This window comes from Brassica rapa, chromosome A02 (genome assembly GCF_000309985.2).
Source record: "Brassica rapa cultivar Chiifu-401-42 chromosome A02, CAAS_Brap_v3.01, whole genome shotgun sequence".
Lineage (NCBI taxonomy): Eukaryota > Viridiplantae > Streptophyta > Magnoliopsida > Brassicales > Brassicaceae > Brassica > Brassica rapa.
In genome coordinates, this window is record NC_024796.2 from 25,157,802 (window position 1) to 25,173,204 (window position 15,403).

A 15,403-nucleotide genomic window follows, 5' to 3' on the forward strand; every position below is an offset into this window, starting at 1 on the left:
TTTCTAAATCTTTATTTATTTTCCTTCACTTTTTTAATTTATGAGTTTTTTTTGTTAAATTTTTTGATTTTATTATTATTTTGTTTATTTATTAATTAAATAATTATTTTTAAAAAAAAAAACTGTTTTTAACCTGTTCAGTAGGTCATTTTTCTTCTTTGAAGGTTTTTTATGATAAAAATGTCACTTTGAAAGTTAAAAGTGTTAGTGAAAAAACTTCAAGGTTTAAAGTGCTAGTAAGTGACACTTTCAAGGTTTTTTATGCGATTTTCCTCTATCTAATATATATAAAAATTTTAATCAGCTAAATGTCTTCACGGTACGTAAAACCCTTCTAAATAACAAAAGAGAGAGACAAATATTAAAGTTCAATGTTAACAGTAATATACTAAATACTGTCGTACTATATCATATTCTTCTTTACTTATGCTGATAGTACTATATCAGATTTAAGTTTTAACCATTTAAACTCGACAAACTTTTTTGTAACGATCGTGAAGTAGCTGTCATACTAAAGAACCTGTCGGCAAGAGAGGCCAAGCGGAAAAAAAAACTTTAAAGCCTATCAACCTCTTAGTTTTATTCACAAACACATAAATATATATACACTAAAGATTTATTTTCATAAACTAAACGTGTCAATGCCTGAAAAAACGTTAATTTACTTATTTCTTTCTTTTGATGAACAATATCAATATGCAAGTAACAAGACCATAAAATACTAATAGATAGGACTTGGACTTGTGAATGTGCTCTATTAAAGGCATACTTTGTAGGTTATATATAGAATCTTTCAATTATTTCTTTTTTGAGCATAATAAAAACTAGGGACTAGATCTGATGACAGTAATCTATATATGGCAGAAATTTATCTATCTTAAAATCGTATGGAGGAGGCTGAAAGAGAAAAGTTGGAGCATTTTGGTTGGACTAGAAAGAGAGAGAGATATCTTAACTCTCCTTGGAAAAGTACTAGGAATCAATTTTATTTTCTACCAAAAAAGGATGTAGGAAAGAAATAAAACTAAAAATGTATTCCCTGATAACGAAGTAAGAATAAAATAATGACATATACACGATACATGTTTATGTAGAATATATGATATTTTTCGTTCTTTTTTAAAAGGAAAGTTTATGAGGGTTGAAATAAGTTGTGTAAGCTTTTATTTGGCCAAGAATGGCTTAGCATCTACAAAAAATCAACACAACATTATTCTCTTAAAACATTCCAACAAAAGAAGAACCTGAACAAGGTGGTCCACCACCACAACAACCACTACCATCACCTCCTCGGCTCCTCCTCCACCACCCACCAGTCACCGGACAAGAGAGGAAACCAATTCATGCCCTATATATAAAACCAGAATCCTTAAGAGACTATATCTACACTAAACATTTCACTTATATATGCACTCTATCTATGTGTGTGTATAGATAAACCTTATTTAGTTCATCACTTGTGCGTTTCTTGGGGAGAGAGAAAGAGTTGCAAGGATGGGAAGAGGAAAAGTGGAGTTGAAGAGGATAGAGAACAAGATCAACAGGCAAGTAACATTTGCAAAGAGAAGGAATGGTCTGCTTAAGAAAGCTTATGAGCTTTCTGTGCTTTGTGATGCTGAGATTGCTCTTCTCATTTTCTCTAACCGTGGCAAGCTCTACGAGTTTTGCAGCAGTCCTAGGTAATAGAATCTTTAATCCTCTTTTTTCAGATATTTAGGGTTTTGATTCTTAAGGATTGTGGGAGGATATGAAAGCTTGAGTCTTTCTTGATTTTGTTAGAGCTGATGATTGGGGTTTAATTTCTTTTATGACTTCTTGGTTTTATGTACAAATCTGGCTTCTTAAGTGAGATTAAATTACCAAAAAGATGATCATACTATCAGGTTCTTAGATGGTCTAAGATGATGATTAAAGCTAGAGTTTGAATAGAAAAGTAGATGAGATTTGTTTATAGAAGCTACTACTATATATATAATGAAAGCTTTTACATATGAGATTGGATCTTGAAGGGGTTGATCCAATTTTCCAAAGAGACAAAGGATTGACCTCTGGATATACAAAGCTGTAAAGAAACACAACAATACTTTGACTACTTCTTTAAGTTAGTATCTCTTAAGTACTTGTAATAATTATATTAAAGGTAAAGAGACAACTCTGATGATAATCAGTTTCATAAGTTTCTTTTGCGCTTAACAAATATTTTTTTCTGAAACAATTTTAAAACTTTTCCCCTTGCAAACTAATACTGAGATTGATACTGATCTTGATGTTCTTGGTTTTAAACATGGACGTTTTACAATGCTTTAAAGGTTTGTTGTTTTACCCTTTCAAGATATTACTCAAAATGAATTCAAAGTTTGATATGTATAAAAAATCAGTAATAATTTGTATGAATTAGTGGTATGACCAAGACGGTTGAGAAGTATAGAAAACACAGTTATGCAACTATGGATCCAAATCAATCAGCTAAAGACTTGCAGGTACATATTCCCTCTCTCTCTCTCTCTATATATATACATATATATATTTATATATATATAATTATCAAAAGACTGAACTCAAACTTGTAAAATTGTCCGTTAGTTAATTTTCTTTTAAATGGCAGGAGAAGTACCAAGACTACTTGATGCTCAAATCAAAAGTTGAAAGCCTTCAACATTCACAAAGGTACATAGCTTGAATCATCACACATGTTGAAAATTAGATGCCTACTCCAATCACATAAGTCTTGTGGAATTTTTTTCTCTCTAGGCATTTGCTAGGTGAGGAGATAGCTGGGATGGGAGTGAATGAGCTTGAGCAGCTAGAACACCAAGTAGATGCATCACTAAAGCAGATAAGGTCAAGAAAGGTATATACAAAATCTCAACAAATCGACAATTTTATATTCGATTCTTTGATCCTTAGAGAATTTACAACACTACCAAACATTGGCTTTGTTTTATTTCCAGGCCGGGGCGATGCTTGATCAACTATCAGACCTCAAAACAAAGGTACATAAAGAGTCACAGTGTCTTATCATTTCAATACAACACACTCACATATTCATCAATTTACAGGAGGAAATGTTATTAGAGACCAACAGAGATCTTAGGAGAAAGGTAGTGCCATAAAATCTTCTAGCGCAAGAAATTTGAATCACTTTGAGTTCTCTTATAACATGGTTCTCTCTCACTCTCTTGCTACCTCAGTTGGAGGAAAGTGATGCAGCCCTTACTCAATCGATGTGGGGAGCTGCTTCTGCTGGAGAACATTCCCACCAACAACAACAGCAATATCACCAACAACAACAACAACAACAACATCAACAAGGCATGAGCTCTTATCAAGCAAACCCTCCGAGTCAAGAAAATGGTTTCTTCAGGCCTTTACACGGCAATGTAGCATTGCAGATGAGGTATGCAGCATAGAAAAAAATAGTAACGATCCATTGAATTGATTTTCTTCTATGATCAGCAAGATATATCCTAAAATTTGTGTTTCTTTTTTTATCAAACAGTCATTACAATCCTGGTGTGACAAATGCAAGCAACTCAGCAACAACATCACAGAATGTTATTAATGGATTTTTCCCTGGATGGATGCTCTGAACAAAATCATACATATATATGTATACATATGTGTGTTTTATAGATCAGAGATCATTGCTTGTGTCATTTGGTTTTTGCAAGAGAAACATAGTTCATGATTCACAAACTCAGTTATATATAATCAAGGACTGTAAGGTCACACTCCAGATTATTATAACAATAGTTTTGAGCTTTCAATATAATAGTTGTAAGAGAATTCTCTATCTTTTATCTTTTACTAGGGTAGGTCCGGGAAGTTATAATAAAACCTATTTATATTAATTTTATGAAGTATTTTCAGAAATTATACATTAAAAACGATATTATAAACAAATAAATAATGAACAGAATTTTGAGATAATATTGTAACTTTTAATAACATATTCGGTTTGAATTAAGTAACAAAATCTTCATTTTTCTCTATTTTTCAAAGAAGAAAATAGAAATTTTAAATACGTACTACTATATTTATTTAGTTTCAAGTTAAAAAAAAACAATTACACTTATTAATTATTCATGAAAATAAATTGGTCTAACTTCAAGCTAAATCAGTTAAAATATAATAAAATTTGATAAAATAATCAATCTATTTTAAAATACTATAGAAATATTTTAATAATATCATAAATAGTAATTAATTTTCTAATTTAACATGAAATAATGTGTTATTATATATTTGTTTCCGATCATAATTCTATCTTCTTGATTGAAATATTATTTAATTTTTAGTGTCTTACTGGTTATGTTTTGTAATTTATTATAGATTTTGTTGAATTTTGTTTGATAACAAAATTATTTGTTAGTAATTTTTCTCATGCTATTTTAAAATATTGCTTTAAATTAGTATTTTATAAATTAATAAAATAACATACTTCTATAGCATATTTTTACTTAAGTTACATACCACTTCATAACAAATAATTTATTCGAAGAAGTTAGAGTGAAGCAAAACATAATTATACAATAAAGAACTAAAATGTAATGTAACCATTAACAATTTGGAAATCAAGATGATTATTTGTGTTTTTGAACGCATTTTCATGTCATTGGTTCAGACAAAAGAAGGTCCATCGTCACGGCAAACAAAAACTCTTATCATTACTACTTATCAAAATTTTACAAATTTGAAAATATGGCCATTACTTCTGCCTCTTAACTCTAACGAAGAAGAAAGAAAAATGTATACTTGATAATTTGGTCGCCTAGAAAGACTTTCCTGTCACCTGAGGATTATCAAGCAAGATTCAGATTATAATAAGATCCATGGACCATAAAAGCAGCTTACAAATCTATGAAAATGCTGTGAAGCCTCGTAGAACACATACAGATTATAATATTTCAGTTGCAATTTCGGTTTTTACTTATCACAATTTTTAAGGGGTTGTTATTTATTTTCATGGGAAGCACCTTCAAGAAATATTTCCAACCAAAACCTAAACACACAAAATAGTATTTAAAACACAACCAAAAACTCAAAGAACAGAGCAGAAAGCACTGATAGAGAAGGATATCAAAATGGGGGAACCAGCAGGGTATTGGATGAATAAGATAAGGACATATTCAAAGGAAGATCATCTTCGAGCAAATCATTAGATGAAGGAAGTGCTTCTGGTTCTAGAAAGTGATTTGAAGCATAGTAAGAGTCAAAACGCAGAGGAAGGTAGGAATAGTTAAGCTGCACAAGCTAAGAGTGGGAGAAAAGTTAAGATTGTCAATGGGCCTTAACAAATTGTATTCAAGATGACAATATCACTCTTTTCCATGTCACAAAAACATCCATAGGGCAAGGTAATACACGTAACTTATTATATATAGTTATGCAAAAGTTGCATTTAAACCTCCAATTAGAAGGTAACCATTTAGATCCTTCATCAATGAACAATCGAAACAAGAACAGATCTTTGGGGTTTCGAGGGTAATTGGGCCTAAAGATTCTGTTTTGGGTTGTATTCCGCTCTATATTGTCACTTGTGTTTTAGTTTTTCTTTTTGTTTGTCTGTTTTATCCTGGTTTCATATTTAGTAGGTATTTTGAATCGCTTCATAATTTTGGGTCATACTCCACTCAAGCTGGGCACGCTTAATATTGCTGAATCTCTAGCAACTATATGTTTTTGTTACTCGTTCAAAAAAAAACAACTATATGTTTTGTCATGTTAAATAGCTGTAGATGAGACAAACAGAGAGAAACTCAAGGCCTCATGAACAAGTTCATCCGTTGACGAACTTTTGTCAGCTCAAGAAACCTAAGGTAAGATTTTAAATACAAATCAGAGAAACTAATTCACTTCAAAAAAGCTCTTGGCCTAGTACGACTGCTCTGTACAAAAAGAAAAGAATGTAAAGACTTTAATATTTGTTCTTGTGTTGAACAGTTGAACTCTAAGACGCTTTCAACCTGTAAGCTATAAGAAAAAATATGGTTGAACAGTTTATAAAATGTTTGATTTTAACTGTCAACTCGTACGTATATACTGTCTTAATTGTTATTTTTCTTTTAACCTAATCATTAGTTAATCTTATATCATATATCAATCGTCGTACCGGTCATAAGCATTTTTAAAAGATTTGTGTCAACAGACTACTACTTAGTTCTCATAAAAGAAACAGACTACTTACCGTCATTAGCAAAAATACTCAATAAATAAACAGACTACTTACAGTCATTAGCAAAATTATTAAGGCATGAGCAATGGGGATTTATAGTTGGACTAGTTTATTAACTTGTCAATAAAAATAACGAGTTCATATGACAGTTTGCGTATGACGCCGCAAAAGTTATTAAACTAACAATAGAAAATTACTGCAGTACGAATGAACACAATATAACAACAACTAAATTTAAGCATGGGTTTATTAATAAAATTAAAAGAAATGAAATACTTAGAACATTTTATAAGGGAACAAAAAAAAGGTAGAAATGTAGAATTAACTCGAGACATGTATACAAATCCCAATTTCGTTTGGAGATCAGCAATCCTTCCTTTCCTTATTCTTTTCTGCAGCAACGGCGACGTCCGTGACAGCGGCAGTGACGGTTGCGACAACGGCTACGGTGGTAGCCACAACACCAACGGCAGATACTGCTGTACTCACAATGGTACAGACGGCAATTGTCGTACCAACCAAACCAAGAAACCCCATCTTTTAGTATCTTTTAATAGTTTTAATTTATCTTCTAAATTTCCATATGAAAGCAGAGTTCGTTCATGGGATTTATATAGTTGAGTGCTATATTAATGTTTTTTTCTTGGGGTTCGAAAATTAGGTTTACTACTACATTTTACAAGATAAGTTCAATACTCTAGGAGGAGACTGCAAAACATCTTTGAGTTGTAATGTAATGATTATAGAGGAATTGTAACAAGAAACTCTTTGAGAGAGGTGCAACTTAAGAGGCGTGGGAATTTCTATATACTTTTTTAGTATTATTCTCTCCGTTTCATAATAGATGATGTTTTAGAAAATTTTTATTTTTCAAAATAGATGATGTTTTGATATTTTTATGTTATTTTTAACTTTATCAAAAACTTTGTAACCAATTAGAAGTTGTAGTCATTTCTGTAATTAGTTAGATGATTTTTAAATTATATTTTTAAAACTATTTTTTAGAGAAAAGTAAAATTTTTAATCTTTATACAATAAGGAATAATATCATCTATTTTGAAACGGAAGAAGTATCGTATATTGATTAAAAGAAATAATTAATTAGACTACGATTAGTAAGGGTAAAGAAGAACTGAGAGTTAATATTTTCATGATTATAAATATTAAATAGAAGTATAGAACAGATACACCAAAACAAATTTTCGAGTTTCTAAGCAAATTTTGGAGAATCTTGACTGAGTACTAATATTTGAGAGACGAGGAGACATCGTGTGACTCCGAATGGTTTAGTTATTTCCTTAGTTCATACATATTTTATGTACTAGTAATAAAAATGAATATACAAAAAAGGGAATTTATTGCAATGAAAAATTGTTTTGTCTTTTTTATTTATTACTCCTAGTTAGATGAATTACCTAACTCCGTTAATAAATAGTTTGAGAGTTCCGTAACCCAAAATTTTGTTTCTTTTTGGTTTATATTTATAGACTAGTTATACTTCTATTAAGTGTTTATGTCTGACTTTACAAAAATATGAACAATTTGATAGGTAAACTACCTTTTACTTAGATATTCTATTCATAGTGAATATAATTAAGGAAACCACATAAAATTTTAACAGGTAAAAATATGATTTATACTATTACATCATTTGACTATTTACTAGAAAATGGACCAAAATCCTACTTTTCCACGATCCTAATTGACATAGATGTATGATGTATCAATATTGGGCCATTGGCAGTTGGCACATTTGTTTCTCCTTTTGTGTTGATCCTTCCAACCCATTGCTATTTTTGCTTCTATTATAGTATTTAGAGTCACTTTTACTTCATTGCTATTCTAATCTACCTCTATTTTTCTCTATATTTTTTTTTAAAAAATAAAAAAATTCTGTTATAAAGGTGAAAATGCTTCAATGTATGCATCTATAATAGAGTTCCTCTATTTATAAGGGAAAATATAGATATATGTTATCTTTACCTTTAAATATAGAGGCAAAAAGTAATTTTCCTCTATATTTTCCTCTAAAATATAAGAACTCTATTATAGATGCATATATTGGAGCATTTTCACCTTTATAATAGAGATTTCTAGTTTATAGGAAATTACAGAGGTGTATATTGGAGATGCTCTAAAATAAAATTTTTTTTTTCTTAAATATAGAAAAAAAACAGTAATTTTTATTTTTTAATCTATATTTTGAAGATAGCTATCATATGGTAATACATTAAAGCAAGCTCCATCTTTGTTATAGAAATTCTTTATTTTAGAAGAGAATATAACAAAATACATTGGAAATAATCTAAGTAATACTTATTGTCTCTTTGGTTTCTTACTAATTCTAGTCTCTAGTTTGGTTGGTTTTGTTGTTTTCTAGTATTTCTCTAGCTTTCTTCAAGTCCGGCTCAGATTTGTAGAGCCCTTTCAGATTTGGTGTCCCTTTTTGGTATTGGAACCGGTTGTATTATTTTAAGAAAATATCGATGGTATTATCATATATGTCCAAAATATATGTAGGTAGATGAGGTGCAAAGTTTTTCTCATTTATTTTTCATAAAATCGTTAAAAACTTATGGGTACAACGAGTGACACGTGGATAAAAGTCATAGTCAAAGCTGTGGCGCACCAATCCGCAAGGTTCATGACACAATTTTGGTTTTGAACTTTTTCCCAAAAGTCTAGCACTTTGTATTATAATATATGTCATCGATATTTGCTGGCACTCTCCGTTTTCTGTAATGTATGTTAGGGTTTTGAATGTTTTGCAAGATATTTTCATTGCAACTTTAAATTTTCTTCAAAGTTATCTACCCGATAGTATTTTGTAGTCTATTTTATAATTAGTAAAAATAATTGTTAATCTATATTTTAGTGATATTCTATGCAAAAAAATAATAAAATAACTTTTTAATAGTTATGCATAAATCTAAAATATCATATGTTGTATAACAGAGGGATAATTTTTTTTTTTAACGCTGCTTTATTATGATCTTACAATTATGATATAGGAACGATTATATAAATGATTCGACAACCGACAATACTATCTGCCTTATGAAGATTTACGCCTAACTGCATCATCTGAGCCGTCCTATGAAGATTTACGTATGGCCAGATTTATTTGCACCATGTTGAAGATCTATTGGAAGCCTATCCTCTGTAGTCTGCATAATTGTTTAATAAATCGGAATTTGCACCATGTTGAAGATCTATTGGAAGCCTATCCTCTGTAATCTGCATAATTGTTTAATAAATCGCTCTCTCCGAGACTTGAAACCTGGATTTCTTGAAATCTGCAATAAATTGCATAGTTTGGAATTCGAATCCTAGACCTCGGTGTAGAAGCTTTTAAAGCTTAACCAGTAGGCTACGGTGCTTCCACAAGGGAGATTTATTTACTAACGCCTTTTGAATAAGATGTTTCAAGAGCTACTAGTCAAGGCAAATCTAGATTTACTAAAACCAGCAGTTATGGAAAATAATCGAACACAACAATCAATAAAATCCAATTTTTATATATACATCCACAAATGTAAAACCAGAGATTCTACATAAGAGTATACTAAAAAGCCCTAAACATTGATGTCCTAAACGAGCTTCTTCATCTACATATTCACAGTGTGTACCACCACTGCTACCAACTGCCATTTACAGATAAAAGGAACACTTCCTTCAAGAATAAATCGCTCTCTCCGAGACTTGAAACCTGGATTTCTTGAAATCTGCAATAAATTGCATAGTTTGGAATTCGAATCCTAGACCTCGGTGTAGAAGCTTTTAAAGCTTAACCAGTAGGCTACGGTGCTTCCACAAGGGAGATTTATTTACTAACGCCTTTTGAATAAGATGTTTCAAGAGCTACTAGTCAAGGCAAATCTAGATTTACTAAAACCAGCAGTTATGGAAAATAATCGAACACAACAATCAATAAAATCCAATTTTTATATATACATCCACAAATGTAAAACCAGAGATTCTACACAAGAGTATACTAAAAAGCCCTAAACATTGATGTCCTAAACGAGCTTCTTCATCTACATATTCACAGTGTGTACCACCACTGCTACCAACTGCCATTTACAGATAAAAGGAACACTTCCTTCAAGAAGTTCAAGACCTGATCAACCCGAAATTGACGAAAGATCTCGACTTGAAAACACCAAAGAGAAACCCGGTTTGTGATTCTTGAGAACTCGGTTTCACCTCTGTGTTTCCACCTTTCACTTGAAGTATTGTCTGACCAATGACCTGCCTAATTGCATCTATGGTCTTAGCATCAACTTGATAACCAGAAGCATCCTTCACATAGAATGTGTTGAGAGCTTTCCCTCCTTTTGTTTTCACTTCTGCTCTCGTAACTGTAAGACTATTCTCACGGAAAATCCGAGTCACATCAGAGAGTAACCCTACTCTATCTGAAGTGCAAAGCTCAAGCTTCAAGCCCTATAAACATTGAACCAAACGTTAAGCCACAAGACACAACATTCTTTAAAGAAATGACAACAATGTTTACCTCAGAGACTCTTCTTTGAATAGCTGCTTTAAGACATTTGATCACTCTCTGTCTCTCTGCCTCAGACTTCACAGGAGATCCATCTGTATGTCTTATGTAATATTCCTGATAAGCTTCAGGGCCTTCAGCATCAATGCTGGCATGTGAAACCACATAATTCATATCCGTCAAAGTGAAGACGGTATCAAAGAGAAGCTTTGGTCTATCTTTACATCTGATCATCACAACAGAGTAATCCAAATCATGCAAGTTGGAGACATCCACATCTGGAACTACTCTCCCACTCTTATCCTCATCATCACCAACATTATTCTCCCACTCATCATAATCTCTATCAGCAAACATCAGCTGATGAAGCTTACGATCCGCGTAAGTCTCATCAAGAGAAGAAGAAACCGTGGTTTTGGGTTCACAGGACCTTCTGCTCCTGCTTCCACCTGTAAGCACGTAACCGAGAAGCTTCCTAATCTGTGACAGCCTCTCCGGATCAGTGACTGCAGAGCAGGTTTCCTCGTCAGTCACTTGTAAAACCGCCGCTGCTTTTGCTCTATGCGTCCAGATCTCAGCGTTGACCACGTTGCATTGAAGGTCCGTTAGCACAGCGCATAGCTCAGACAACAAACCGGGTCTGTCGGTTCCGGTTAGCTCAATGACAGTGAAATCGACAGATTGTTTAACACCAATGGTTGATCTAGGGCTGTAGCAAGAAGAGTCATCAGGGCCAAGAGACTGCAAACAAACACACCACCACAACGAGAGTTAATAATCATATCATAAACCTAACAGAATAGAAACAAACAAGAGAGGTCTAATCACTAACTTTACGGATGTATCCAAGAACGATTTCATCAGTAACTTTGTTCCCGTCTTGGTCAGTAACGTTGAAGACATCCATGAACCAGCCACCATCAGAGGAGATGTAAGCTTTCTTGATGGTGAGGTTAAGATCAGTCAAGACTTGAACAACTTCCAGAAGAATCCCATGTTTATTCGCACTATCCACCTAATAAAACCCACAAATCAAAACGTTTTCTTTACCTTAAAATCAAAACCCAATCTCAGAAAAGTTACCTTAATGACAGTAACGTTCTTGCAGACTTCGTTATCGATCACAACCCTTGGAGGATTCACTCTTCTGATAAACTTAGCAATCTCATCATCCATATGGTACGAATAGCTCAAACAGACATCTGAAAATAACAATCAAATCATCGATCATGAAACCAAACAGAGACTAAACCCTAGAACAGGATTATAAACGAACCCATGTTAGAAAGACCTAAAATTTAACAAACCCATAATGAAAAAACCTAAAATTTATCGAACCTATGATGAAAAGACCTAAAATTGAACAAAACCCAGATAGGGAAACTAATCATCAGAGCCCTAATTAGATCAATCAATCAATCAATCATCAAATCGAAATCGGAAAGGAGAAACAGAGAGAAGTGACGAACCCATATCTGATTCGTTAGAAGAAGGAATCAAAAGAGGGAAATGGATGATCGATCGATGTATCTGGAGGAGGAAGAAGACGAAGACGAAGACGATCGCAACTGTAATTGCCAGAGAGTATAAAGTTTGTTAAATTTATATATAGAGAAAGAGATTATTAATTTTAATTTTAATCTAAAACGGGTTAAATTACTTTGACACTGTGCTCTGTGTCTGACACAGATTCTCCTCAAAACCTGCAAAAAAAAAATCAATTTATTTTCTGTTAAGTTTGTGAATGTGATGAGGAGGCAATGAGGGGGGAGTCTACTCATAAATACACTTGGCCAGCCGCCCTTCGTTTTCAGGAGAAGGTTAGAATGGTAAACCGGTCGGTTTAGGAGATTCTTTCTTTAATAGTGGTAGATTTCGAGATAATGACTTTTCTCTTAGTTGGGTGGCAAATTGGGGTTAATTAGGGTTTGAATGATGACTAAATCTCATTATTTTGGTGGCACATGGATAGTAGTACAAATACTTAAAGATGAAAATCTTATAATAATTATTACATGACAAGGATTTAATTTCATTTTTTGTCAGAGACAAGGATTTAATAAAATATTAAATTTTCACATTAAACGAAAATCTTAATTGATATATAAAGATGAGAAATACATTAAAACACTACCAAAGAAAACAAATTTAGTTTTAAATAGTCACAAATGTAAAATAGAAACCTCCCAAAATAGCATAAATATAGTCTATATAATAACCTGTTTGAAATAATAAAAAAATTAAAACCAAAAGATTCGGACATAATCAAGTCACAAAAACTTTTTTAACCACCAAAAGTATAGTTTTTTTGTTAGCTTTCATTTAAGTTAAATCAAATGGTGGTCAGAAGAACTGATTCTCCAAGGAGCACTTCCATCTGATCGGGTTTGATCTATATGAGAAAAAATATAGCATTTTGTCCTTGTTTCTTTTTCTAACGCGTCCGCCTGACTATTCATACTTCGAAAAATATGAGATATATTCACATTCTCGAAATCCTCATTTAATCTTTGGAACACCTTGATCTCTGTCGCGAATGTCGGCCAATGTACCGAGTTTGTAGTCATGTCCACTAGATCCGAGCAGTCAGTCTCGAATGTATCGAGGTTATCCTCATGTATCTCATACATAATGATGTCTAAAGTAAACTTTCCATCTCAGCATGCAAAGTTGAGAGGCTCATGCTGATGCCCGTAATCCAAAATATTCAGAATCTATTTGATCCTTAAGACTCCACCCTAAGCCATTGACACTTCTATTATCGATCTATGACGCATCAATTTGACAGATAGAGATTCGGGGTATCCAAGGGGACACTGTCTCAACCTCTGTAGTAGGAGGGTCGTCATGATCTTCATTTGCTTCCTCTTTTTCATTAGCCTTCTTCCAACATTTTGCTTCAAAAAAAATGTGTGTTGGAAAATGTCAATAGGAAATAAGATTTTTCTGTTAAAGAGTTTGTCATTACACACCTTCCAAATATACTAACAACGTAAATTACTTTGACACTGTGATCTGTATCTGACACGGATTCTCCTCAAAACATGCAAAAAAATCAATTTATGTTTTTCAAAACCTGCAAAAAATCAATTTATTTTCTGTTAAGTTTGTGATTGTGATGAGGAGGAGGCAATGAGGTCTACTCATAAATATACTTGACGTATGTTAGCAGCCGCCCTTCGTTTTCAGGGAAAGACTAGATTTGTAAACCGGTCGGTTCAGAAGATTCTTTCTTTAATGGGTGGTAGATTTCGAGATTATGACATTTCTCTTGTTTGGGTAGCAAATTACTCATATTTTTTCCTGGGATCTCGATTGGGACACACTGATGAGATTTTGAATAAGTTACATTTTTGGAAGATTAAATTAGGGTTTGAATGATGACTAAAACTGATTATTTTAGTGGCGTGCATGCATAGGGATATTAGTACAAATACTAAAAGATGGAAATCGTATATTAATTATTCCATGACAAGGATTTAATAAAATATTAACTTGTTACATTAAAATAAATTCTTAGTTGATAAGTAAAGATGAGAAATACACTAAAACAACAAAAGAAAACAAATTTAGTTTAAAATAACCAAAATGTAAAATAGAAAACCCCAAAATTAGCACAAATATAGTCATTTAAAAATTAAAATTAGCAAATTTTAAAAATTCAAAAATTAAAACCAAAAACTTAGGTTATTATCCAATTGACTGGAACTTTTTTGAACCACCATATGTATGGTTCTTTTGTACTCTCTATGTATTTGAAAAAACGAATGTTCTATATTTTATATTTGTATTTGAAAGATTGATGTTTTGACTTTAGTTAGTGCATTTTACTTTATAATTTAAATATAAATCTAAAAATATGAAAGGTTGAAATTTATTGAAAAATAAAACTAAAAACAAAACCAAAAATAATAATAAGTAAAAGTATGTGTTTAATTTTTATTAATCTGTGTGCACATTCTAAAGTATCAATCTTACGGAAAGAGTGTATGATTGATTTTGATTAACTCCTTCCCCGGGATTATCTTGAATTGGCCGAATGTATCATGTGTTGTTCATGCACTCCAAAGATTTTGGAACTGAATGGAGTCCAACCATACCGGCAAAAAGAAAACATGAACAAATATGCAGTTAACAAGGACCAGAATCTAAGGAGAGATATTTAACATGCCACTCTCAATCAAATTGGTGGATTTTATTACCATCCCTATTTTTTAATCATCGTTATTCGTGTCAATGTAAATTCGTGAACACCTTAATTTGATAGATCATCAAATGATTTATAAATGAACTCAAGTAATAATACTAATATATTTTAATTCATTTTTATACTATATATAGAATAGTAAGATGCTTATAAAATGTGTTCAAGATCAAGAAAATTAAGTTGAAAAGCTGTATCCACACAAAAAAATTGGATGACTGAGATATCATAGTCCCACACGCAAATCCGTCGAAATGCCTCCAATAAACATATTCTAAGAAATTAATTTATAACAGGAAAGCACTAGTAGAGTTTGATTAGTGTTTTCTATTAAAAAGGTTAATAATAGAATATGAAAAAAAAACTAAAAGCGTGCTAAACAAAAAAATAAATGCGTAGAAGAAGGGACCATGCCGGCCGCATGCTATTCTCCATTGCTCATGCTCTTTTCCCTTCAGTTCTCTCCTTTAAAGCATAACAAATAATCATTTATAAAAATATTTTGACCAAAAAAAATCAT

The 15,403-nt window shown here is 32.1% G+C and overlaps 2 protein-coding genes across 5 annotated transcripts; one reads left to right on the forward strand and one right to left on the reverse strand.

Moving 5' to 3' along the window:
* The first annotated feature begins 291 nt into the window (after window positions 1-291).
* LOC103853937 (agamous-like MADS-box protein AGL3) lies at window positions 292-8,179 on the forward strand. The gene is made up of 9 exons (XM_009130830.3): window positions 292-1,679; window positions 2,399-2,480; window positions 2,606-2,667; window positions 2,752-2,851; window positions 2,952-2,993; window positions 3,060-3,101; window positions 3,192-3,397; window positions 3,500-7,007; window positions 7,247-8,179. Exons 1-8 carry the CDS (start codon window positions 1,495-1,497, stop codon window positions 3,588-3,590), a joined length of 810 nt encoding a protein of 269 aa, XP_009129078.1. The 5' UTR covers window positions 292-1,494; the 3' UTR covers window positions 3,591-7,007; window positions 7,247-8,179.
* Window positions 8,180-9,657: 1,478 nt separating this feature from the next.
* On the reverse strand, window positions 9,658-13,717 carry LOC103853936 (ACT domain-containing protein ACR5). Of its 4 annotated transcripts, XM_033283946.1 has the most exons (7): window positions 12,340-12,473; window positions 12,149-12,247; window positions 11,763-11,881; window positions 11,512-11,694; window positions 10,692-11,420; window positions 10,246-10,621; window positions 9,658-9,816 (listed from the first exon to the last, which is right to left on the reverse strand). In XM_033283946.1, the coding sequence occupies exons 1-6, from the start codon at window positions 12,458-12,460 to the stop codon at window positions 10,289-10,291; spliced, it is 1,584 nt and encodes a 527-aa protein (XP_033139837.1). In that variant the 5' UTR covers window positions 12,461-12,473; the 3' UTR covers window positions 9,658-9,816; window positions 10,246-10,288. The 4 variants fall into 4 exon arrangements, with proteins under 4 accessions (XP_033139837.1, XP_018512160.2, XP_009129076.2 ...); XM_018656644.2 differs by lacking the exons at window positions 9,658-9,816; window positions 12,340-12,473 and adding an exon at window positions 13,681-13,717 and having other exon boundaries at window positions 10,087-10,621; XM_009130828.3 differs by lacking the exon at window positions 9,658-9,816 and having other exon boundaries at window positions 10,087-10,621.
* Between the last annotated feature and the right edge of the window lie 1,686 nt (window positions 13,718-15,403).